General features: G+C 44.7%; 1 protein-coding gene across 2 annotated transcripts in view; it reads right to left on the reverse strand.

The window, feature by feature from the left end:
• Positions 1 to 27,868, reverse strand: part of MBP (myelin basic protein) — a 182,661-nt gene that overhangs the window by 118,314 nt on the left and 36,479 nt on the right. For both annotated transcript variants that reach the window (XM_083187763.1, XM_083187762.1), the window contains exon 2: positions 26,526 to 26,601. In XM_083187763.1, the coding sequence (XP_083043889.1) occupies positions 26,526 to 26,576 (51 nt within the window). In that variant the 5' untranslated portion in view covers positions 26,577 to 26,601. The remainder of the gene's footprint in view (positions 1 to 26,525; positions 26,602 to 27,868) is intronic.

Genomic DNA, 27,868 nt, shown 5'->3' on the forward strand with positions numbered 1-27,868 from the left:
GGTCTGCGGCTGCAGGGGAAGGGGCTGGGGAGAGCTCATGGATGATGCTGCACTTTTATACTGCTATGTATGCTTGAGCAGTGAATAAAACTTTTTTTAAAATATTTTACTAAATAAACAAACCAACATTTTTCAAAGCTAACTTGTCATTTCTTTTCATTTTTATTTTAAATAATTGAGGGAAAGTTGGATGGCAGTTTATCCTAAAATGGAGATTTCTAATGTCATCCATAGGGAAAAGCAGTGCTGACCCAGGTTCAGTGTAAACGGCGCAGACCTGGGTCCGACCTGGGTCACAGTGCTGTGTAAATGGGGTATGAAGCTGGGTCCAACCCTGGAAACTCCCATGTTCAAAGACCAGGGTCCGACCAGGGTTCTGGTTAGCAATACCTGCCTACTTTTCTAGAATCTCTGCAGCACTTTCGGAGGGGTGGTGGGGGGTTGGAGGGGGAGTCTGATGTCTTTAATCCATGCCCCCATCACAGTAAATGCCGTGATTCGTGGCTCTTCAGTGAGTTGAAGGGGCTAAATGGCACAATTTGCATCATTTAGCCCCACCCCCTCTCTGAAAAGCCGCAAATGCAGGTATTTCACTGGCAGAGGAGGGGGCTACGGGGTGGGGCTGATGCGATGGGGGACGTGGTTGGCTTACCTATCCTTCCCAGGGTCCGAAAGGGGGATCCGATTTTCAGGACCCTCCCAGCCATTCCGGGAGGGTAACTAAGTATGTGGTTAGAATTACTGCCTCAAAGCACTAAGGCTTAATTCCCAACACAGCCCTAACTGTGTGGAGTTTGTATATTCTCCCTGTGATTGTGTGGGTTTCCTCCCACAATCCAAATATACTGGTAGGATAATTGGCTCTCCACAAAAGGATTTAATAAAAATGAAAAGAAGCTTTGTGGATTATGTTCTGCTTTACTGAATTTTGCAATGGCTGTGAATTAAACACGGACCTTGCAATCCTTTCTTCTATGTATTTATTTTGTCTACCTTATTATGCATGCCCTGTTCTCATCGCTGTCCGGCACCATAGAAGACAGCAGCAGATACAGGTACATATCCTGGTTGCCAGGAAAAACACTGTAGCTAAGGCCATGCAGTTGGTGGATCTCCTGCCTCTATTTCCATCTCTGCGTCGCACATGACAATTGATAAAGGTAGTGACACGGGGTACTACTAACAAGAGCACTTTCCCAGCTTCTGAAGCTTTCATGCTTAATTTTTCTAGCAGCTAGAAAAGTGCTGTAATCTCACATCTTATAATGGGCGCATGGAAACGCTCTGTGTCACAGGGCCTGCTGAGAAATAATATATTTCAATTTGACAACATTTTCATTGAGTGCTTTGGACACTTGTCCAAAATACCCCTGCCATTTTACTGTATTCTAAACGGAGTGATTAAAGCGCTTCTGTGCAGATAGAAATTATTTCAATTTGGAGTAATTATATGCTCGGTTTAAAACATGGAGAGAAAATTATTTGCGCCACCACTGCTTACTCTGGGAAACCTAAACAGCTTAAAGAGCCTGAACTACAATTACAGCAAATGCCAAAACAACAGCCACCACAGCAAAAGGGATACATTTCCTCTGCAATGTTTTTCATTATTTGAAGGAAGAGATTTTTATTACAGAAAGAACAGATTTGTTTAGATTAGTGTCCTAATGGATTACAAGTATAAAAAACACAGCTGACATTGTCATTTTTAGTGTAACCACATAGTACATGATAATCAAAACAACTGCGTCGTACCTCCACAACACAACTCTTCATGCTCAAAGCCGGTGAGTGCTGCTGCGTGCTCCCGCATCATCGCTGGGAAAACAGCTGCTGGTAATACCAGATGAGCGGGTTTAAGGGCGGCTTTGCATAGCGCTGCACTATGCAAAGCCGTCAGCCCCCCGCTGACCACGCCGGGCAGGGGGATAGCCGCTCAGTGTGTATGCACTGAACGGCTTTCCCCCCAGTGAGGACAGTGGTCATCGCTGTCCAAACACGCTAGGCAAAGAAAATGCTTGAAAATAAGCAGCTATTTCAGTAGGTAAGTCTTGCCCAGTAGCGTCGCATGTAAATATTAAGCAGACTGCGTATTACATTTTCGAAATAAAAATCTGTTCCAATCATGCGATTATATTACATTACTTCATGTGCATCATGGGTAAAATTCTGTATTGTGCCAGCCGTGTGAAGCTCATTTGTAATAGTAGTGTTGAAAAAGATCTTGGGCCAAATGTAATAGGGTGAGAGTTTCAGAAAGTGAGAGATTTTGGGAGAGTTTTCCCATGTTTTTTAAAGCAGCAATCAATTACACTGCAAAACCAGGTTGATTTTGCCATGTAATTGATTGCTGCTTTAAAAAACATGGGAAAACTCTCCCAAAATCTCTCACTTTCTGAAACTCTCACCCTATTACATTTGGCCCCTTGTGTTCACCTCTGCGGAAAGTTGCCATAAAAAATGTGTCAGGCTGTTGAATTATAACCTTCATTTGTATTGCAGCACTTTTAGTTACATATTAATATTTATAGCTTCTCTCTGCATTTGCAAAGTCTACAGCAGGCATGTCCAAAGTCAGGCCCGGGGGAAAATTGCGGCCCATGCTGTCATTTCAAGTGGCCCGCAGCATCCAGCTGGAAGTGGGCAGAGCATCAGATGTAGGAAGCACAGCACAGGACACTAAAGGTGGGGCCCCGGCGAGCGCGCCTTTACCTTGCTGTCTGCAGCAGTGAGGAGGTGCCGGCCGCCACATTCAGATGTGTTTGGCGTCCTACCCCTGCTGCTGCAATCGTATATCACCCTACTCCACAATCACAGTGAAAGCAGTGATTGGGGAGGGGGGCAGCAAGGGGGACGTTTGCTCCCGTAACATGCAGAGTGGAGGATGGCAGCAGTGGGACCCCAAGCATCTCCTGTCCTTGCAATGCCTGCTTTGCCTCTCCGTCCACTGGATCACACAAGGGGCTGGGAAACATACAGAGAAGGGAGGGGGCAGAGTGGGGGATATACAGTGAAGGAGGGTCAGGCTGGGGGACATACAGTGAATGGAGGCGGTGATGGCCATTCAGAGAAGGGGGAGCAGGGGCACATACAGTGAATGGGGGCAGAGTGGGGTACATAGTGAATGGGGGTCATACAGTGAATGGGAATCATACAGTGAAGGAGGGTCAGGCTTGGGGACATACAATGAATGGAGGCACTGATGGACATTAAGAGAAGGGGGGCAGGCTGGGGAACATACAGTGAATGGGGGACAGTGAAGGAGGGGCAGGCTGGGGGACATAGAGTGAATAGGGGCAGAGTGGGGGACCATTCTGATGTGATTAATGATTCGAAGAATGTCAGGCTGAATGGTCGGCCCCCACACATTTACACTTCAACAAATCTGGCCCTCGTCGCAGAAAGTTTGGACACCCCTGGTCTACAGTGTGTTGTTAGATTTCAGTATTTTACAAACCTATACAGAGCTTGCAATCAGGAGAGTTGGTAAGTTAGGGAACTTATGGGCTGATTGAAACCTGCACGCACAGGTCTGAATTTGTCCCTGTCCCCTATGGTGGGGAACTGTGCATGCGTTAATGCGCATGTGCAGACCTCTACAGCGAGCGGCTTCGGCCGGGGCGCTCGCTGCCTAATTCACAGGGGTGGACACCTGGCGTTCCATGGACGTATCGCGGGCGCGCCTACAGAAACACTGGGCGGGCCGCAGGGAACGCTTTTGTTTGCCGACCTACTCGGGGAATGCGAGTGACATCATATGATGTCAGCACCCCCCCCCCCCCAATTCGGACATCAACTTGCAGCAGAAAAGTAAGTCCTAATTGGTTGATACAGTATGGGCAACATCTCTATATAACTGCATTTTAGTAAATATACCCCTCAGTGTATTACCACTAAGGGGGGATGTTCTAACATCCGCCCCCCTTCGCCGCCCATCGCATTCATAATGATCGCATATACACTAACATATGTTATAATTATGGCAAAGGACAGTTCTTGTGTTAAGAGCTGTCCTTTGCGGTGGGAGACAGCGCTCCCTCGCGCCGGCCTCTCCTCCTCGCTGCACCCGGAAGAGGATTACAGTGCAGGGAGGAGGAGGTCACAGGTCCGGGCAGCACAGCTCTGTGCTGCCTGGACACAGGTGAGGGGGGTTGGTGCGGGGCGGCCGTGGGTTGCGGTAGAAGCCCATATGCTTGTATGGGGCATCGCTAGATTTTTCTGGCGATGCCACCCGCCGCGGGATGCTTAGAGCAAAAATGCAAAAATACGGTAAAAACCTGATAACGGTGTTTTTACTGCATTTTTAGTTTAGAGAATCTCCCCCCATGTGAGCAACCAAGAAAACATAAAAGCGCTTGGTTTGGCCTACTAATGATTTTACACTAAAAACCTCCACACCTGTACACCTGCTTACACGGAGTCATTACTACACAGCCAATTAATAAACAAATTAACCTTTTGCTGATGACTCATAACCCATCGCTGTGGTGAGCCTGGTTTGGCACTTTGTGCACTCGTCTCACTCCAAGATCAATATTAACACATTTTTTATGTAGTACTTAGTGGTAACGTGAGCATTAATTCATCATTCCAAAACAGTAAAAGGCAGGATTCTATACGCAAGTTTTCATAATGAAATCTGCAGTTGAAAATCATTTTTTATTTGCTTATTCTAGTTGCTAGTAGGCAGGCATTTCAATCAATCACCTACATAACTTCCATAAACTATTCTACCCAATTACACAGTTTACACAAGCCATACTGTATATTCACTATGCTTTGGGTGAACATACGTGCACTATCTACAGTCTACACTCGCACAGCCTCAGACCAGCATTAATGTGTGACTGGCTCAAGAACCTTTTACAACCGCAACATAGTACTGTTTCCTTATAGACTGTAAGCTGTTGAGCAGGACTCCCTTTGTCTGTTACTGTCCAATCTCATTTTATTACGGTTTTGATAACAGCTGAAAAGCGCAATGGAATATGCGAACACAAAATAATGACAGCAGCCTTATAACGATCCTGAACAGGATCAGAGGGACATCTCAGAACAGATCCTGAGAGGTTTCTTCCTACTGCAATTCCTGGTATTATTGTGTCATGCTGTTTAACGGCTTGAGGCCATTTTCTTCTAATTACAGTATATTCCAGAGAAATACAGCATACATCTGATTTCTTACTTAAAACACATGCGGCAGATGCAGATCTGAATTGTGTGGCGATCCATGCAGTTCTGACAGGAGTTCCTGTGCAGTGATGAAGAGGGTGGTCCAAGGTCTGCTTGATGCATTGCCTTTGTAAGCACTACAGTGGATACGCATCTCCGCAGGTAAGAGGAACAGACTGCACGATTAACAACTAGTAAGATTTATCCTCAGATCTGGCTGGTTGTAACAAAAACATGGTTAGGGATGAGTGACAGTTTGTCAGTTTTCCAGCATTTCCAAGCACATGGTCAACTGTCATTTGCTCTCATCCATAACCATGTTTTTGTTCCAACCAGCCAGATCTGAAGATAAATCTGCGTGTGTATGGCCACCTTAATTAACTGCTAAGATGCTGGACAATCCTCCCCCTGTGGACTGCCAGTCCAGCATGTGATTAGCAGGAAGGGTATACGGTCACTCGTCGACACACAAAAGGCCGGCATGCATTAAGTTGACCAATGAAGAGCAACAGGCCTTAGGTTGACACGACTTAAGGTTGACAGGGTCATTAGGTCGACACAAGCATTATGTTGACATTTGGAAGGTCGGCATGGGGATTTCACATTTTTTTTGTAGCTGGCATGCAGTATTTTATGCCCTACCATCCACTAGGGGCGTGGAGGTAGAATATAATATTGTGCCAAGCATAGGTGTCCATGTCGACATTCGGGACAAAGAAAAAGTGAAAAACCCATGCTGACCTTTTGACTGTCGACTTTCACAATGTTAACCTAATGTTTGTATTGACCTAATGAGTGGACCTTTTGAGTGTGTCAACCTTCAGTGCTCGACCAAATGATCCATACCCAGCAGTAAGAGCATCCAGCATCTGCAGTATGCCATTGCTGGCTATGTAAAAAGGTGGAAAATAATCCTAGTACTATTTTTTGGACAGGAGAGGCACGTGCTACTCAGACGCAGGAGCGTCTCGTTGCTGGAGCGTCTGAGACGCTTCTACGTCTATCACAGATGGATCGCCTCTCCGCCGGCGCCTGCATGATCCCTCTCCACAGAACAGAGGATATCATGCGCAGCATAATTCCGTTGTGCTTCACAATTGGAAACAACAGTGATAAAACAAACTGGGTAGTAACAAACCAACAGGGCATCATCGCTGGCCAGGCTGCTCATCTGCTGGTAATACGCAGGGCCGGCAACAGAAATCTTGGGGCCCTGTACAAAGATATTTCTGGGGCCCCCCACCTAATCCCAAATCCACACAATGCTCTTCTGCATGAGCCTCATTTAACCTTTCGCTGCTCCAGATCCTGCTTTCAGGTGCGGACTTCTCTCGTTCTCAGACCTGCTGCTTCCTGCTGGCTTCTGGCTGCTGCTGGCCTGTCACTTTCACAAAAGAACTCTGAGCACTATGAGCAGACAGGGCAGGTCTTTCGCAGAGTGCGGAACAGACGACCCATGTGTGTGCAGTAAAAGTACAGGAGCCAGAGACTGAGGCCACAGCACCAGCAGGGGGGGGGGGTACGGCTGTGCGCCTGCGGCCACAGACCATGCGCACACACAGAGTAGATGGCTCTGTGCGCCGAGTGGCAGGGTGCACACACAGTAGATGGCAGTGGCACACAGTGAGTAAGTCACACTCAGCCACAAACAGATGGTGCACAGTAGACGGCCGGGCCCCAAAGGTCACTGACAGGCCAGCTAGTACAGGCAGTGGCCATGCCAGGGCATGGAAACTCTGGGGCCCTTCAGATCTCTGGGGCCCGTCACACTTTTCCCCCTTGACCCCCCCTGTCGCCTGCCCTGGTAATACGGAGTGGACAGCTTTTCATAGCGTCCTACTATGGAAAGTCGTCCACTCTTGGGAAAATTGCTAAAACAGGTGAAAAACACTCAGTGTGTACGCACTGAGCGTGTTATTAGACCAGCGATTTTCCCCATCATCAGCATACACGATGGGCAAAATGGCCCTGTGTGTATGGACCTTTAGTCACTATAAAGTTGCACTCTCCATGTCTTACTACGTCTGCCCTATAATGCCAATTAAAAAGTTATTAAAGGATAAACTGAAAAAAAATAAAAATTGCTGGACCAATTTCCTCAAGTTACAAGGTCACGAGACAAAGATGCAGAGGAATTTAGGGTATGGTTTAATTGGCTTACTGCTGTTCCATTTTACAACTCCTTAGAAGAAGCAATTTCAAATAGTTCAAAGGAATCAACAAAATTCAAGTGTTCATATAGAGTAACACAGAAAACAAGGTCAGACTGTAGACACCAGTCTTTTACATGGCTTTTACAGTGGGGTAATGTATTGTGTAAATAGGAGAATGGAATACATTGATTTATAATGTATATTCACAAACAAAAATGTCAGGTTTCAGCATTGAAAAAGTGCAAACATCTTCACAACATGAATGACATGATAACTGGACAAATACTGTAGCTCTAAGATACAGGATGTTCTTTGTACCAAATGAGTGCTAGAAAACACCACAGCACATTTAAAAAAAAAATGTTTACCTATGTTCTAGAATTTGTAATGTCCTGTCCAATCCCATAGTATTGCTGCTAAAAGAAATGGGCTGCAATTTACATTCACAAGTAACAATGGACTGTAGTTATCTGGAATGCAAAAAACAAAAAGATACTTGGACAGTCTAAAGTTTATGGGGTTATAAAAAGAGTCTATTTTAGTTAATCTACATAGAGCATTAGTATATATGCTGCAATTGTACCTTCATTGCTCTACATCTTATCTGTTGTCATGGTATGGGAATTTGAGATACCATATTACAAGACAATCTGTTTCCTTTCCAGCAGTTTAACCCCATTATTATTATTATTGTTTATTTATATGGCGCCCCAATTGTTCTTCAGTGCTTTACAATACATAACTGAACAAAAAACAAGAAAATAACTAAAATTACAGTAGAAGGCAGTTTAGGACAAGTACATGGTAAATAAGGACAGCTCCATCAGGAGATAGTACACTGAATAAGTTATGGCAGAGAGAATATCTATCTATCTATCTATCTATCTATCTATCTATATATAGTACTTGTTTCCTAGCACGGCGCCTACTAAGTAAATTGCTTAGCGGGCGATTCTGCGTAAGAAAATTGCATCACATGCGTTTTTTGCGTGCAATGCGATTTTCCTATGTAAATTTATTCACTGCTCTTTTTTGGCCCCGGGCGGTGCGATCGCATGGCATGTGATCGCATCGCAAAATTGCATGCGATCACTTATATGAGCTGGAATGAGATTGAGGCACCCCCCCACCCCGAAGCGTGGCAAGCACAACGAGCCCCACGATGGGCGGCGGAACGTGTCCTCCCGACCTTTTCATACCCCCACTATCCACGTCAGCGTGGAGTTGATTTTATATAGTGTGGCGAGCGCAGTGAGCCACTGAGCCTGAAGGACGCGGAATACATGTAACGTAATCCGCTGCACTCGCCACTCTTCGGGCTCAGTGGCTCACTACACTATATAAAAACAACTCCACGCCGACGTAGATAGTAGGGGTATGAAAAGGTCGGGAGGACGCGTTCTGCTGCCGCTCGCCACGCTTCGGGGTGGTGTGGATAGTGGGGGGGTGTCTCAATATCATTGCATCTCATATAAGTGTATAATAAAGTAAATGGCATCGCACCCTATAAAAATCGCATGCGATGCGATCACACCGCCCGGGGGGCAAAAAAAGAGCAGTGCATAAATTACATAGGAAAATTGCATTGCATGCAATGTGATTTGCCTACGGTGCTGTACGTACGGTAATTGGGCTCTGTGCTAGGAAACCAGTACTAATTATATATATATATATATATATTTATTTCTAAAAAAAGCACATGAGGAGAGAGGGCCCTGCATAACCATATAAAATTTTTAAGACGTCTTGACACTGTCCAACCTTTAAGACCCATATGACCTTCTAGATACTAATAGGAATGTTTTTGCTATTTACCTAGATCAGTGGTTCTCAACCTTTTTTGTCTCCCGTACCCCTTGATTAGGATTTTCATTTATGAGTACCCCCTCGCAAAAAAATTTAGGGGCGTGGCCTAAAAAGGGGTGTGACTTCAATTGAAGAGAAAGGGGGAGAGAGAGGGAGAGAGAGAGAGAGGGAGGGAGGGAGGGAGAGAGGGAGGGATAGAGAGAGAGAGGGAGGGAGAGAGGGAGGGATAGAGAGAGAGAGGGAGGGAGAGGGGGGGGGAGAGAGAGAGGGAGAGAGGGGGGGAGAGAGGGAGAGAGAGAGAGAGGGGGGGAGAGAGGGAGAGAGAGAGGGGGGGGGAGAGAGAGGGGGGGAGAGAGAGGGAGAGAGGGAGAGAGAGAGAGAGAGAGAGAGAGAGAGAGGGAGAGGAAGAGAGAGAGGAAGAGAGAGAGGAAGAGAGAGAGAGGAAGAGAGAGAGAGCGAGCGAGAGGGGGAGGGAGAGAGGTATCCCTGTGTGTATATCTCTCTACCCGCTGCCATCCCCAGTACAAGTGTAACCTACCCAACCCCACTAACCTGTCAGTAGAACAGATACCTTAAAGGCAGCCGGGGACTTGTCTTCTTGTAAGCTGCGGACCCGGCCGACACCGTCCATGGAAGTAAATGAGGTGAGGTGCACCTGGAACAGTGGGTTCTCCCTCACCCCCAGCCGCCGCTCAAGTGTTACACACCGGGGCAGTCACTTTACGCGCCGGGGCAGTCACTTTACAGGAAGTAAAAGCCGGGGAGGGAGGGATGACCACAATATCCAGCATGCACCGGGGGACGGCGGCACGCACTGAGGGGGGAGCGCAGAGAGGCTGCGGCGGGTTGGGGGAGCCTGGAGGCTTTTTTAGGAGACTGGAAAAGCCTCCCCTCAGTCTCAGAAGCTGTCGGCGCGTCTGACTGCCGCGGCCGCCATTACAGGCCGGGCCACCGCGTACCCCCAGGGGTACGCGTACCACAGGTTGGGAACCGCTGACCTAGATCATGGGTCTTCAAACTGTGGACCTCCAGATGTTGTGAAACTACAAATCCCAGCATGTCTTGCCACCGTTTTAACACTCCCTTATAGCAAAACTGTGGCAAGGCATGCTGGGATTTGTAGTTTCACAACATCTGGCGGTCCGCAGTTTGAAGACCCATGACCGATAGAGAGAGAGAGACACAGACAGACTCTGGGTTCCGCACAGATATCCATGTCCATCCATCATTGAAACATTTAGAAGGCTCTGCAGCCTGGAGTTTCCATTGCTCTCATGTACTGTATGGAAAAGTGGCTCTACAGGCGCTGCAATCACCCTCATGGAAAGTTGCATTAAAAACGTAAACCAGCATTACAGGGTGGTAAGGGATTTGTCTTAACGGTTAAACTCCTTTCAATAAACTGTAATGTTTCATCTGGATACTACACTGGCATAATACATATGCAATGGGAACTTTATAACCGTGTATAAATCCAAACAGAAGATGTTTCTAATGAAAATGTGCAATACAATTACACGGCTGCGGAACCCTTGTAGTGCAGATAAATAAACAATAATAAGGGATGGTCAAACTCAAAATCCAATTGTAAAGCGCAACTAAATATACTGCGTTATATAAGAAAATGTAAAAAATAACTGTAAATAAAAGACGTTAAGTGTAGCATCTTGCTGAGAGAGAGAGAGAGAGAGAGAGAGAGAGAGTGTGAGAGAGAGAGAGAGAGAGAGAGAGAGAGAGAGAGAGAAGAGCAGCTATAAAAATGTGCCCCTATGTGAAATATCTTTACTCTGACATTTATTTGAACTATTTTACACATGTTGAAACCTAAGGAAAATCTGCAGCGATACGAAGGGGCTGATTCAATTAGCGGTGATACGCCATTGAGAATCCTGCGAGGATTACCTACACAAATTTCCACTTTGGTAGGCTCAACATATCTTTTATTTTGCACACCAAAGTGAATCCCCCCCCCTAAAAAGTTAAAATAAATAAAAGTGAATCGATTTGTACACACAATGGGGCAGATGTATTAAGCCTTAAAATGAGATAAAAGTGAGGGTGATAAAGAGTGATAAACAGCCAGCCAAACAACTAACAGTCATATTTCAAACACAGCCTGTAACATGACAGTTGGGAGCGGATTGGCTGGACGTTTATCACACTATCACCCTTGCATTTATCTCTTATTAAGGCTTAATACATTTGCCCCAATGTCTCTAGCAAATCATTGGCAAAGCATTCAGCACAAATTAATCATTACATGTTTGACCTGCTGCCAGAACAACTTCCGGAGTTGTACCTATTAAGTACAGCAGTGAAGAGCATCTATCAGATTCTACTGCAACAGAGTTCATTACTAATATAAGAAAAAAAATAATGAAGGCGGAAGAACACCCAAAGCAGACCTAGCTGCGGTGATTGCTACAAGAAGAAGCAATGTGCTTGCTGTAATGTAATATTTCTATATAGTTTTTAATGATCTTTGTCTCATTACAATGTCACTGAGAATTCCAGCCTGAAGACCTGAGTGTTGCTTAAGTCAGCCAAATTGGCATGGTCTAACTATTTTACATCCACTTCACTGTGGATAATAATAGAATTATAAGAGGAAAACAAATGAACTATTGATTTCGATTAAAAAACACATTTTGTATCCCTGTCTTTGTGTGACCTACACAAATGTTATTTTCTGGCTTGGCTCAAATAATGTCGAAGGGAACCATGGGTAAATGATGGACGGTGTTTTCTGTGAAGTTTGCACTTAGGTAATGTATTTCACAGGGAAAGGCATTTCAGTAACTTAACACAAGAAACACTTATATTTCAGACGAAAAAAGATCAAGTTTGCATGAGAAATAAACAACTCTGTAATAGATTCCATGCCATGAAAAAGAGAAAAAGTGAAGTTAAAACTATAAAAAATTTAATGTAACAAGACAGAAAAGTGTACAGTTGCATATGTATGGTGGGTATAAAAAGGTTAGACCTAAATATATACATATATTTAAAATATGATGCATGCATAGGTTTTTGTCCTGGGTAATGTTTTCATCTTAATTTATTAAGTTTATTGTAAGTTGGAGGCCATTGAAGATCTCTATGAAAGGGACCTCTCAGTCATCCAACACCAAAAGAACAGCTCCTCCTGCAGGAAAATCAGGGTACAGCCTTATTTTGAAGAAGGGTAGTTTGCCATTGTTCAGTTGCTAAATAATGTTCTCCCTTTTTAGAACCTCAGACTAAATTGATGGGGGACTTCGTAATCATCACCAAGGACAGAGCAGAAGTACTGTACTGCATCATCTGTTGTCAGCAACGCATGTGGATTTATACTGCTCAGAGGCTGAAAACTCCAATAAAAGCCATTCATAAAGAGGAAGAATGTGGATCCAGATGTCTCCGATTATGAGTCTCTTAGTATACACTGAGCAGCTCAAACGACCTAAAAAAAACAACTGCAGAAGCCAAAGATTTGTGCTTTTCTTGTATTTATAAAAGTTTGATTAATGACATTAAGGCTTTCCACATGGACACTCATAGGATGTTAAAATGAATATTTTGCTGGTCATCAGAGATTGTCCTAAACCTACCCACTTCTACCATTTATTTTTAACCATATCCCAGAAATTAACAAACATGAAAAAATGGATCTCCTTCTAGTACAACCACAATGAAGGCTAGCGTAGCTGCTCTGTTGCCACAGCAAAACATATGGGCCTATATAAACAATTTCTGACAATATACTTTTTCTCAGAAAAAGCATAAAGTATTGAACAATAGTAGAGGGTAATGGAATTTACATCATGAGAAAGAGATTAAAAACCATCTGTCCACATACAGGTCACAAACCAAAAGTATCTGATATGCAAAACAATAATTGGACATGTTCCTGGGGCGGGTGTAAATAGAGAGGGGTACAGAATTAAGCCTGAAATAGAGAGGTGAATTGGTATGCACTGCTGTGGTCAATGGGTGGTTGAGGTAGAACGTGTATATGACATCAAAATGTATGGGCGGAACAAGGTTGAGGAGTTAAAAGAGGACAGAAAGTCTTGGAAAGGAGAGGGAAGGAGCGGGGAGAGGGAAGGTAACAATGACACTGTTTCCAGGTTTGGCAGTACAAGTAGTGCAGAGAATCAATTAATTAGACTGATTGAGTAACTAAGGCAACTAGGGTCAGTAAGAGAAGTAGTGACAAACAAGGGCGTAACTACCATAGGTGCAAGGGGTGCAGCTGCTATGGGGCCTACGAATACGCCACTGGTGACAAAGCTTCAGATTTTGTGGGTATTGATAAAAAAGAGGGTGTAAATTCTTCTCCTGGAGGTCAGCAGAAGACTGCAAAGAAAATCTCCTAAAGACATGCAATGAATGGATAATATAAGCTGTGGACCAGATTTCTTTAAAACTATTTTGATGGTGGGGGTGGCAATTGGCAGAAACCCGTCACTCCCTTCTCTGCTTAGCGCACAGCATCTAGTCAGGGAGACATAGGGGTTGGAGGCATTGCCAGCATCTCACAGAGCGCTGGCCATGCCTCCCACAGTGACGAGAACAGGGCGTTTCCTTTCTGGGAAGCCACGCCCCTTTTCATCCCGCTAACCAATCTTAAAATGTTGGGAGGTATATGATATATGCTTTTGATCCTATTCCCTGAATCTGTACTTGTTGAGTCCAATGTTACTACAGAGAACAGTTTTCTTGCCTTGTTATGCTCACCTACAGTATCTGCTCATAAAAACACATGAAAAAGAACAGACATCTTTCATCAATGTTCTTTTCACGTGTACAAATAACATTGAATGCATTGCACTGGTAACATGTTAAACCCTGATCTAAAAAAGTTAGATGAAACACAGTAGTAGGAAAAAAGCACTCAAGAATTAAGTCATCCTATTTTTAATGCATTCGCGGCTGAACAGTGCATTTTCAGATGATACTTTAGCCAATACCAGCCACCCAGCTCCTAACTGCCGTATCAAAGGCTTTGGTTTAAAAATGGCAGTGGATTGATAGTTTATCACTCTCCATGTTATCACTCTCCATGTTATCACTCTCCAAGGCTTAGAACATCTGCCCCATCATCTCTATAACTGGAGACTGCTCTTCTATATAAGTCTATATAACAACTCAATGAAACTGAAAATCAATAGCATGATCTCTCTAGCTGTATAATTTCCAAGAAGAGTGCAGTGTCCCATTGTTGTGTTCCAAAGAGGAAATTGTTCATTTTAAGCATCCTGATACTTGAGAGCTTGTACTTCCATCAAAACAAAGTAAGCTGCAAAGGGCAGACGCTTCGCTCCGTCACAAACCGGAACAAATGTGACACATCTTAGCAGGAATCCATTTGAAGCAGACAAACAGAAAACAAATCAAGATACAAAGTGTGCACGCCAGGGTTATTAGAGATCTCCTACAAAATCTAATCACATGTGAATGATAATGTAGCTGGTGCAGGCTGTGAATATGAATGCGCATGAAATGAGAATTGGTGTTTAAAATAAAGTTGCTTAAAGAGACACCATCATATAACTGAAGTATGTTCAAGTATGTTTTTAATGTCTAGACCAGTGGTTCCCAAAATCATGGCACCGTAGAGTACCAGCATTTGCACCTATATGGCAACACAACTGAATTTCTCGCTTGGCTCCCATTAAGCAGTTGAATTCCCCTCCACTGTGTAGATGTTACCTGTAGTTCTATATAAATTCCTCAGCTGAACGATTCTTCCTTGCCATATCCACAAGCACTATATCCCCACCTGCAACTAAAATCCTTTTTTTGCTACCTTAGGTATCGATTGTGGCCCCCATCTCATTGCTCATTGGGGGGGGGGGTAATTCAATTATTTCTGCACACCTGATCGCGCCATATCCCTACATAAACCAAAGGGGCGATATTTAATTTGGTTTATTCCATGCTTGTTGCATACAAATAGATTGTATTTAACCACTTCTAGTGTAATTATTAGGACACACTACAATACAAGGATAATAATAACAGACAGAATGACATCTGACCAAATGATGACTCTTCCAAGCCTCTGATACAGTACATAGGTCGCTCCCATAGTATAAACTGAATTAAATTAGAGTCATCACATTGGCATTTATGCCACTTTCAGACATAAGACCCGGCAAATACACAGGTACGACCCGGATCTATCAACCTGGGAATTTCCTGGATCTCAGTCTGAGACCCCCAATCACACTACATCAAAAACCTAGAAGATTCCCGGGATGGATGCATTCACATAGACCTGGGACTCTCCTCAAATTTGATTTGTATTTAAAGGGGATACTTTCATGTATGTTTTTCAGCCTCTGATATTGGATAATGGCAAATTTATGGTTTTAGTTCCTAATAGCTGAAGTAACCGGGATTTTAAGAATGTTTATTTACAAAAATCAATAAAAAATATTCAACACAGTATAAATAACATTAGTTGTTTCATTAATTTACGATAATGCACAGCACATTAGGCATTTCCTGATATACTCTGTCACTGCTACTATAGAACTCTTTTAGTGCGTGGGTTTGTGCTATCTCCATTCCCCTCCTCACATCATGTCACTGTCCCTGTCACATGCAGCCCTGTCATCACTGAAATATTATGCATATAGTCTGTGCTACTGCCCCACCCCTGTGTTACCCACACAGTATTTGTTCACAGATTGTAATTGATATGTTTACCATGTTTGGTGTAACTTGCTCCAGCCATTCCACAGTTATGCTGTCTTCTGAAATACTATGTGCTGCTGTTGCATCCCTAGGGGTGCCAGGGGTGTGTTACCCCCATAGTGTTTACTCCCAGATTGTAAGTAATATGTGTACCAAGTTTGGTGTAAATTGCAGTCATTGCAGAGTTATGCTGAAACATACATATGAGCGTACAGCAAATATTGTGTGTTTTTTTTTTAAATAATAAATATTAACCGTAATTCATTTAGATTTGGAATGTTTTTAGTTGCCTAGGCTGTGTTTTAATACACTAGTATGTAAAATTTCACTATCTTGGCTTGTAAACTGTGGATTTGTATAAAAGACAGACAGAAGGACCAATTTTTGCTTTTATATAATACATTTAAATATATTTGCTTTAAAGTTGTGCTACTTAATAGGGATATTTTGTGTTACTAAGGTGCTCCCCCTCCCTCCCTCACCCAGCCATCAGCCAGTATTTTAAAGCGGCAATCATTTACACTGCAAAATCAAACTGGTTTTGCAGTGTAAATGATTGCCCCTTTAAAAAAAAAAAAGGGATTTTTGTAAGAACTTACCGTTCGAATCCCTTTCTCTGATATGGTCCTGGTGACACAGCTCAACACTGGGATGTAGGAGGGTCCGAAGGAGCCAGGCACCTATCCTAAAGCTTTAGAGGGTAGGCTCCTCCCCTACTGCATCCCTGGACTCTTCAGTTCAACTTTCAAAGCCACTGGAATACATTAACTCAGTACAAACGCCTGCACATATTATATGCACAATTTATAACAGAAACTGTTAACTTTTAACCATTTTAACATGAACATCATGAAATTCTGGCATACTTACTGAGCGTAAGGGAGGGATCGCTGTGTCACCAGGACCATATCAGAGAAAGGGATTCGAACGGTAAGTTCTTACAAAAATCCCTTTTTCTCTTTCAATGGTCCTGGTGACACAGCTCAACACTGGGACGTTCCAGAGCCGGTCCTTTGGGAGGGTACGCTCAGGTCTGCAGCTCTCAGCACTGCTCGCCCGAATGATGCGTCCTCCGACGCGAACTCATGGAATCTATAGAATTTGGCAAATGTGTGAACAGATGACCAAGTGGCAGCTCTGCAAACCTGCTCCGCTGTGGCCCCATGTCGGACCGCCCAAGAGGTAGCAACTGACCTGGTGGTATGCGCATTAATTCTGGCCGGTACAGGCCTACCCACTTTGGTGTATGCAAAAGCTATCACAGATCGCAACCACCTAGCAATGGTCTGCTTAGACGCAGGCCAACCAATTTTATGTACGTCATACAATACCAATAAAGTGTCAGTCTTTCTAACACTCTTCACTCTGTCCACATATATGCGTAAGGCACGCACAACATCCAAAGTCTTCAACTTGTCCCTTTTCTTGGAACCCTCTGGGGGTTGAAACACAGGTAGAACTATCTCCTGATTTAAATGGAAGGCAGAGACTACCTTCGGTAAAAATTGCGGCACTGTTCTCAGAACAGCCCTGTCATCGTGAAAGATTAAGAAGGGAGATTTGCATGACAAGGCTCCCAACTCAGACACCCTCTTAGCAGATGCTACTGCTAACAAAAACACTAACTTCCACGTGAGAAACTTAAAATCAGCCGACCTCAAAGGCTCAAAAGGTGCCTTCTGAAGGCAATCCAAAACCAGTGACAGGTCCCAAGGTGCTACTGGTTGCTTGTAAGGGGGTTTCAGTTTGGATACCCCTTGTAAAAAAGTTTGAATCTCCGGTAAAATGGCAATTCTTTTTTGAAAATAGATGGACAAGGCCGAAATCTGCACCTTCAACGACTGAAGGCTTAGGCCCGAAGAAAATCCATCTTGTAAAAAATCCAACATTTTTGATAATTTGAAGTGAGATGTGTGAGCTTTTTGCCTCTCACACCATCTAATATAAGTCTTCCAGACTCTATAATAATTTGCAGAAGAAACAGCCTTTCTGGCTTTTATCATAGTCTGCACTACTGCGTCAGAAAATCCTTTCTTTTTCAAAATGGCGGTTTCAATAACCAAGCCGTCAAAATCAATCGATCGGAATCCAGATGATTGAATGGGCCTTGTCTTAACAGGTCTGGTCTCAGAGGTAGACGCCATGAATCCACTGATAACCTCTGAAGCCTCGAATACCAAGACCTCCTTGGCCAATCTGGGGCCACAAGGATCACCGGGACCTTCTGGTCCTGTACCCTCTTTAACAGTCTTGCTAACATCGGAATAGGAGGGAATGCATAAAGAAGATCTCCCTGCCAATGGGTAGTCATGGCATCCACTGCCTCTGCTAGCGGATCTCTCGTTCTGGCATAGAACCTGGGCACCTGATGGTTGAACCTGGATGCCATTAGGTCCAAATCCGGAGTTCCCCACATTGCAGTGATCTGGTGAAACACCTGAGGGTGTAGGCTCCATTCTCCTTCCTTGAGCTCCTCCCTGCTCAGGAAGTCTGCTTCTATATTCTCCACTCCTGGAATGAATATAGCCGATACTGCAGGAACATTCTGTTCCGCCCATAGAAAGATTCTGGACACCTCCCACATGGCCAATCTGCTGCGTGTACCTCCCTGGTGATTCAGATACGCCACAGCTGTGGCATTGTCGGTCTGAATCCTCAAGGGGGAGTTCCTTAACCTGTCTCCCGCCAAGGAAATCACTTTCCAGACAGCTCTCAGCTCCAAGATGTTTATTGGCAACGCTGATTCCTCTGCCGTCCACAGGCCCTGCAGCCTGAGATCCAGGGCTACTGCCCCCCAGCCCCTGAGACTGGCATCGGTAGTTACTATCAACCAGTCCCAGGTCTGTAATGACCGACCCCACTGAAGGGAATCTACCTCTGTCCACCATTTCAAGGAGTCCCGAGTGTCTGCGGACAGCACTATCAACTCCGTCTTCATGGTCAAAGTGTTTCCTGACCAGGCTGACAAAATGTTCCATTGGAATACTCGAGAGTGGAACCTGGCAAATTGAAGCGTTTCGAATGACGCCACCATTTTCCCCAGGAGTTTGAGGCACCTCCATACTGACAAGCTCGGAGCACTGAGGATCTCCTGAACTAGATTGACCAGGTCCCTGGCCTTTATCTCCGGGAGGAATACCCGATGGAGATGGGTATCCAGTATGACTCCCAAGAACTGGATCCTCTGTGATGGTACCAACTGAGATTTTTGTAAGTTTAAAATCCAGCCGTGAGCCTGCAAAAAACTGATGGCCTCTTTTAAATGACTTTGAAGCAGTGTTGCTGATTCTGCTTTGAACAGGAGATCGTCCAAATAGGGTATTACTGTGATTCCCCTGAGCCTCAGCACTGCCGCCATCACAGACATTATTTTTGTAAATACCCTTGGCGCGGTTGCTAGGCCAAAGGGTAACGCCCGGAACTGTAAATGCAGGTCTCCTATGGCAAATCTCAACAGCATCTGATGTTCCGGGTGAATGGGAACGTGCAGATATGCGTCCTGGACATCCATGGACGCCAGAAATTCTCCCTGGTCCAGACTCAGGAGCACAGTTCTCAAAGACTCCATTTTGAAATGGTCTACCCAAAGGTGAACATTTAAGGACTTCAAATTTAGTATTGGTCTGAAAGACCCGTCTGGTTTGGGCACCAGGAACAGCGTGGAGTAAAATCCTTTCTTCCACTCTGCCCTGGGAACCGGGACTACCACCCCTTTTTCCAAAAGGGAATGAGCCGCTCTCATAAGAGCTGTGCGCAGGAGCGCCTGCTTTGGTATGGGTGTGGGGATGAACCTCTTTGGAGGCCGCCCTCTGAAAGGGATTTTGTAACCCTGGGTAATAATCTCTAAGACCCAGGTATCCTGGTCTAGAGAAGCCCAAGCGTCTCTGAAGTGTGTAAGACGCCCCCCCACCTTTATCCCTGCCGGGCTGATCCCCTGGCAGTCATGCGGAGGGTTTTTCCTCTCCTTTAGAGGCAGGCTTCTTATTGAAAGAGCCAAACTTGGACCTTTGGGATTTGCCCCTGGAGTTCTGGAACTTTCCCCTGAACGATTGTCCCCGAAAGGACGCACCACCTCTAGGGGAGGGCCGAAAGGACGGCCTAAAAGCAGCAAATCTGGATGACTGCTTTGTTGAGGAGGCCGGCAGAAACGTACTCTTGCCGCCTGTGGCTTGTTTTATAATCTCCTCAAGCTCAGAACCAAAAAGTAACTTTCCCCTGAAAGCTAACATTTCTAAGGCCTTTTTGGACTCATTGTCCGCTTCCCAGGCCTTAAGCCAGAGTACCCTCCTGGCATTTATGGAGACTGTGGATACTCTGGTAGCCATTTTAAGAGCTTCCTCCTCTGCTTCCACCGCATATTCTGCAGCGGCCTTAATCTTTTCTGCTACCAGCAAAGCACCGTGGTCAGCCTGCAGCATGGTGCATAGCTCACCAGCCCACTCTATAATGGCCTTAGAGACCCAGGCTGAAGCAATAAGGGGGCGCAGGGTAAACCCCACCCCTTCAAAAATAGCCTTGAGGTTTCCCTCTAGCTTTTTATCCACAGCATCTTTAAAAGCTGCACCACCCTGTACAGGTAATACCGTAGCTTTTGATAAGCGTGCCACAGAAGCATCCACAACAGGCACCTTTTCCCAGAGTTCAGAATGAGACTCCGGCATGGGGTACAGACTAAGGAATCTTTTAGGCATCTGTAGCCTCTTATCTGGGGTTTTCCAAGCCCCTTCCAATAGTTCCTGTAACCCCTCATCTGAGGGAAAAGTAACAGCCTCCTTTCGCTGTCGCTTAAAAACACCCTTAACAGGGGTCTTATCCTCAACAGACAGTTTTAACGCCTGTTTTACAGCCACAATAAGATCCTCTATACCAGCAGCAGAGGTCTCTTCAAAATCATCACCCTGGTCCCAGGGTGTGTCAGTATACTCTCCTTCCTCTTCCTCTAACACATTAGGCATAGCATAAGACCTTTTAGGGGTCCCTGTAACCTCATCCATTTTGTCCAGTATTTCACTGAATCTGTTGATCCCCTTAGCAGTATCCTGCATCACCTGAATAAGTGCAGGATCTGCCTGGGTAAGAGGTAAGGAGCCAGACGACTGCTGAGATGATGGCATAGGTCTCTGTGATTCTACCAGCACATCACTCTGCCTGTCCAGAAGCTGCACCAAAGCGTTTACCGACCTGCCTAGGGCACTGGCCCACGCAGGTTCACTCTGCTCTCCCCTATGGTGTTCACTGCCCATGGGTCTCACATCAGCGCAAGTAATACATAAGCCCCCCTTGGCCATCTGCTCAGGGACAAACTTTTGTGTGCAAACATTGCACGCGCTCAGTGCACTAAGGACTCCCTCCCCCAAAACCACAGCCTGATGCTCAGACATGATGCAAGTGAAGCGTATATATATATATCTCAATATACACAGTGCAAACAATTGTACAAGCGTCTATACAAAGTCAATGCACCCAATCACTTAGCTGTCTGTAGGTTTCAACTGCGGGGAAGCGATGCCCAGGAAATCCAAGTCACTCTGCCAGGATCAATAAGCCAGCTCAGCTCCGCTGCAAGCGTTCTGAAAGGCGCCAAAGTCAGAGTGAAGGAAGAGACCAAAGTCCCTGCTGCTGCGGGGTCCGTGACCTTTTGGCGCCAACCACCCCCAGCTAGCCGCTCCTTAGGTAGGATTTCCTTGTTCCAGTATCTCCCCCTCAAATGGGGACCACTTGGAACATGCCTGTCACAGCGCTGCTGTCCTCTCAGTCAGGAGCTCAGCGTGTAAGCTCCGCATAAAATGGCCGCCGCCATCACGGAGCGCCTGTCCCCCATGATCCCCACCTAAACGTGGAGCCGGTTTCAGGCTACTCCGGAGCCCAGGCAGCCTCTTAATAGAGGCTGTAAGCGCAGCACAGGGAGACCAGACAGAGTCTACCCTGTGCACAGAGAGCTGACAGGACGCGCTTCTGTCAGCTCCTGCTGCGCTAGCAGTGTGAGGATTCACTATGAAAATCCTCACACTGTGCCTACCTAGCTAGGGTAATAGTTAATAAAATAATAAAAATCCCCTAACTACTCTAATTCTTCGGCTGCTCCTGCAGCCCTTTAGAATAGCACCCACTCCAGTGGGCACCTAACACGAACTGAAGAGTCCAGGGATGCAGTAGGGGAGGAGCCTACCCTCTAAAGCTTTAGGATAGGTGCCTGGCTCCTTCGGACCCTCCTACATCCCAGTGTTGAGCTGTGTCACCAGGACCATTGAAAGAGAAATTTTTTTTACCAAATCTCTCACTTTCTGATTAAACATAGAAACATAGAATTTGACGGCAGATAAGAACCACTTGGCCCATCTAGTCTGCCCCTTTTTTTAAACATGTTACCTCAAACCATATTTGATCCTTATTTTTTTGTAAGGATATCAATATGCTTATCCCAAGCATGTTTAAATTGTACTACTGTATTTGCGTCTACCACCTCTGTTGGGAGGCTATTCCACTTATCTACTACTCTTTCTGTGAAAAAATTCTTCCTCACATTTCCCCTGAATCTTCCTCCCTCTAGTCTCATCTTATTACCTTTTAACCATGATTTGAGCATTTCCCTCTTCTATATAATTTGCATAGCAGTTTTCATGAACACTATTCTTGTTTGGTATAATTTGTTAAATCTATTAAACTAAAAGATGAAAAACTGATACAGTGATTATGTAACAAATAACCCTTTGGGATTATGATCAAATAACCCCGTGTACAGTACTGCAAAATATGAAGATAATGCACACACAGATAGCTAATAGATATAAGGACTAATTCGGTTACAGTACAGATGATAGACAATGTCTAGGTCGACAGACACTAGGTCGACAACTAATGGTCGACAGCGACTAGGTTGACACCTAAGATGATTGACATACCCTAGTTTGATTCAAGCTTTAGACATGGACACGGTCGACATCAGTTTTTAATTTTTTTTATGGTGTCGACATGGAAACCTTATTAAGTGTACTGTGTCCGCTCACCATGCTTCAGGCACAGTGCCGCGCTGCACTCGGCACACTTATATTCTCACTCTATGACCACTTGGATAATATAGGGGGAGATTCTCTAAGGTGAAAATGCGGTAAAAACCCCATTATCGGGGTTTTTACCGCATTTCGGGATGCTCTAATCATCTTGGTAACCCGGCGGGGGGGCATCGCCAGAAAAATCTGGTGATGCCCCATAGAAGCCAATGGGCTTCTAACGTGAACCCACCGCCGCCCCGCACAGACACCCGCCTCCCCCCTCATTTGTGTCCGGGCAGCACAGAGCTGTGCTGCCGGGACCTGTGACCTCCTCCCTGCACTGATCCTCTTCCGGGTGCAGGGAGGAGGAGAGCCCGGCACAGCAGCGCCAGGTGTGGGAGGGAGTGGGGAGCCGCCGGGACCTGCTGGGACTCGGCGACTCTCACCGCAAAGGACAGCTCTTAACGCAATAGCTGTCCTTTGCTATAATTATCACATATGTTAGAACATATGCGATAATTATTATTGCGATGGGCGGCGAAGGGGGGCGGAGAGTTTTAGAGAATCTCCCCCATAGTATGAAAAAGGAGTCTTATGTGCTGACCTAGACCAGTGGTAGCCAACTCCAATCCTCGAGAGCTACCAACAGTGCACGTTTCCCAGGTCTCCTCACAGAATCACAAGTGAAGTAATTAGCTCCACCTGTGGATCATTTATAATGTGTCAGTTAGTAATGAATACACCTGTGCCTCAGCTAGGTGATCTAGAAAACGTGAACTGTTGGTAGCTCTCGAGGACTGGAGTTGGCTACCACTGCTCTAGACCATTAGTGGTCGACCTAGTGACTGTCGATCCAGGTACCGCATACCTCCTACCGCCTAATTTTTTGTTAGGTGTCAATTAACCTACCAGAATATTTTTGGATTGTGGGTGGAAACTGAAGTACCTGGAGGAAACCCACACAAGTGCGGGGAGAATATACAAACCCTGCACAGTTAGAGCCATGGTGGGAATCGAACCCATGACCTCATGATGCTGTGAGGCAGCAATGCCAACCATTACTTGCATTTGGTTACTCAGGATGGTGAAAATACGCAGCCTAGCGAACAGGTCTGAATCAGGCCCTGGGTACCAAGGCCTCTTAAGGTGCTCAGGGTTGGTGGCCCAGGACAAAATCAAATTATCAATGATCAAAGTGAGAATAGTGCTAGTGGCAGCCAATCACAAAACCCGTGGACAAATATAATCGCAACTGTACACCACCACATAACTGAACCTAAGGATGACAGGCAGGCACAAATTAATTTAGTATTTAATACATATATATATATATATTTTTTTTTTTTTTATGTACCCAATATGTGGACACATTACCAACAAAAACAAACAAAAAAAAGCTAACATGAAATGATTTCATGTAGGCTAAATAACAAACAGCTTGGAGTGAATGGAGAAAAGGTCTAAACATGACATAATGAGATTGCTGTAAAGACTCTGCTCTGAAAATGCATCAGACTACAGGAGAATGTTCTTATCTGACCTTGTGCTGGCTTTGGTGTCAGACTAAATACAGAACTACCATAAGCCATTGATATAATGCAGAGCGATTTACCACAAGTTCCCCGATGCACCCATCTGTGAGAGAAGGACACGATGCAGGAGGATAAATGTGCTTATCATTACCAGGTGCAATTCCATTTATTGCCACGGATGAACTCCTCTTCCTCCTCCTGGAGGGTACTTAGAGGCTATAAGTCTGGTATATTTTCTAATCTTTACGGAACATTAAAAGGGTTTAGATTTACATATCATTATTGGTATCATTTTGTAATTCAATATAGTTTATGCTAAACACATCCGTTGTAAAATTGCACTTTAAAGCCTCATACACATGAGTGTTCACATGGATTGATCAAACATCACAATCTACCATATGCTCCCTGAGGCTTTGCTTGCAAAAGTATTGTAAGAAAAAGAGTATTTTTGTTGCAGACATTTACTTTTCATCAATTCCAGGACTGACAATGACCGTCACAATCAATAGAGGTTCACGGAACACCAAAAGTACTATTTCCACATTTGAATCATGAACGTAAAATACTTCAGAGAGGGTGGGAGTCATATGGGTGGGCATGTAAATGACAGAAGGGAAAATAATGACTAACACTATGCTGTCATCTTATCTCTGAATCATGCAGGTAAAATAGGACAACATTCAACTGCAGCTTTATTAAAAATCCCATTACTGGCAACTGAGTGCCTCCCATAAATTTAGGACAGTGGTTTGATGGGACCTCGTACAAGCCAAAAAGGTGATTTCCAGGCAATATAGGGACAACACTGGCCCCCTTCATGTATAAATCATCTGATCTATGGGATGCTTATCTGAACAGTGTGCTTGCTCTAAGTACCTCTTACTAACATAGTCCTCTGGAAAACAATAGTAAATGAAAGAACATGGTGAATCAGTGAGGGATAAATACTTTATCTAATTTAGGATTACATAACTCTGTAAAAAACAGCCTTTGATATCTAGTCATTTAAAATTGTGGTTTCACTCGCTGTTTGTATAATGTCACCATTCTTTCTACTGTCATTTTCCTGGTTTTTAAGAAACTAATTTCCAGTGTCTTAATAAAGCAAGGAGCGAAGGTGGAGCAGTTTGCCCTGGTGTGCACAAGGTTATCTGTGAATTGCAGTAGGTTATGACAACATCTAGTAATGGGAGAATCTACAGCAATTAGTAATACAGGAAGTGTAGGTGTCTAGTGCAGTAAACAAAGGTGTGTATAACATGAGGTGTGTCACCTTGTACAAAGGAGGTGTCAATCACAAATATAAATACTAAACCAATGTTGTGACCAAACTGAGATAACTGTTAACATGTGGTTATTGTGTGTAATAAGTATTTTTGTTTTCTCCCTCGTCACTTTATAGTCACTTTGAATTTAAGGGTGCTCAACAGTACAGGGACAATGATACATATTCCCTTAGCATTTCTTATTCCAATAAACATTGGTTTGAAAACCACATTCCCGTGGCCGGGTTGCAGCAGGGATTAGCAATCCAACTACTGCAAGACTACAAGGAGCAACATTATTCTTACAGCCTGACTGCAGTCCAAGCTAAAGGACAAGATGCTATTTAGACCCCTTTCATCTCGCACCTAATTACCGGGTTATGCTGGTTTCTTGCCAGTTCGACCTGGCAATATGAACCGGTCAAAAAAGAAGGATTCTTCCCAGTTCAATGCTGTGTTGCTTTGTAGTGTGAACGGGTTAACCAGGTCGAACGGCCCATTTCCCATTCACACCAACGGAGAGGGCAGTGCTTGGAGCAGCACCAGCTGTAAGTGCTGCCTCCTCCCCCGCTTCCGATGACGCTCCACCGCACCCCCGGATGTAGTCAGCGAACCGGCAATATTGTCAGTTCGCTGAAATAATCTGAACAGAACAAAATACAGGGTCGCACTGGGACTGATCCGTTTCAAAGTTCTGGTTTGACCCTGCATTTTGCGGTCTAAAAGGGGTATTAATGTAAACTGAAAGCTCTACCTTTTTATCCATATTGTACATTTGTGATATTTGAATAAATGAAAAATTAGTGTTCATAATTTACATTTGTTCATCAACTGGTATAAATATCTTTAAAAAAATCTATCCGACAGAAGGCATTTGTGTTTCTGTGAATATTTAAAAGCAGGCACTATGCTTCTCACCTTTTCAGAATGATCATCAGTGTTTTCTCTTCTTCCAACATGGTTCCCCATGGTAGTATACCAAGAGATTCAATTCCTAAGGAGGGAAGAACAGCAAAATTGTAATAGAATGAAAAATGTGATATTTCAGAGAGCAAATATAAATGTAATGCTCTGATAAATGCTGCACTATAACGAGCAATGTAAAGGCGCCCATACAGCAGAAGGACCTACGTAAGACCTTGTCGTACCCAGGTTGTAAGTGCTGTTTAAAAGCACATATGATCTGCTTACGACGACAATGAGAGCCGACGGATCCGACGTGCAGCACGTCGGATCTGAGGGCCGACCTCATGACCCACGGGACCGTGCATCATGCACACAGCACACACGATCCGTCGCACAACCTATCTTAATTGTGCGGACTGTGTACATTGTTCAGTTGTATGGCCAGCTTAAGGAAGATCAGGCAAATGGCCTTAAATGCAGTATAGTAATAATCCTCTTTGCAAGCCTGCTTGGAAATTTGGTCAAGAGATTAGCGCTAATGTGTGTGGTCCTGTGGAGATCTATCAGCTGCATAAGGAGGCCCCATTGCACACCAAAAGTGACAAACCTGCTTGACCTGCCTTATTTTAATTGGCCCAAATGGGACAGAGAACAAAGCCTATGGTGCTTAGTCTTAAGGCCCATACACAATGGGTTGAGCTGAAAGCAGCTCAGTTTTGTCTTTCAGCTCAAAAGCCGCCCAGTGTGTACGGGCCAGCGATGAGGGCTGATGCGCGCTCCTGCATCAATGCTGGCCCTGCCGCTCATCTGCGAGTCAACTCATTTCATGTCTATTACATCAATATATCCATACAGCTCCTAGTAGAAGTAGTCCCTAAGTGTTATACACAGCAAAATCATCGGATAACTGCATAACAAATATAAGGATAGGTTACAGTAGGGGTTAAAGTGCGGCTGTGTGTGCACAGGGGTGGGCGACGACAACTGAGATCCACCACTCCGGGACCACTCTAAGACCTGGGCTATGGGTCATGGAGTTTACAGCAATACTGTCGACATGCATTGAGTCAACATGAGCTATGGTCGACACATGGGAAGGTTGACATGTCATTAAGTCACCACAAGCACTAGGTCGACAAAGGGCCAACATGGGGTTTTTCAAAATTTTGACCAGAATGTCGATTGACTGTCGACCTAGCCCATGTTGACCTTCCCATGTGTCGAACTTGGCTCATGTCGACCTTCAGTGGTCGACCTAAAAACCATATACCATGGGTTACACACTCACATTTAGTAGAGAAGAACCTGTACACTGCAATTTCTGCAGCCTAAGGGGATAGAAGTCTCACCCATGG

The sequence above is a fragment of the Crinia signifera genome, chromosome 5 (genome assembly GCF_055691185.1).
Source record: "Crinia signifera chromosome 5, ASM5569118v1, whole genome shotgun sequence".
NCBI classification, from domain to species: Eukaryota; Metazoa; Chordata; class Amphibia; order Anura; family Myobatrachidae; genus Crinia; species Crinia signifera.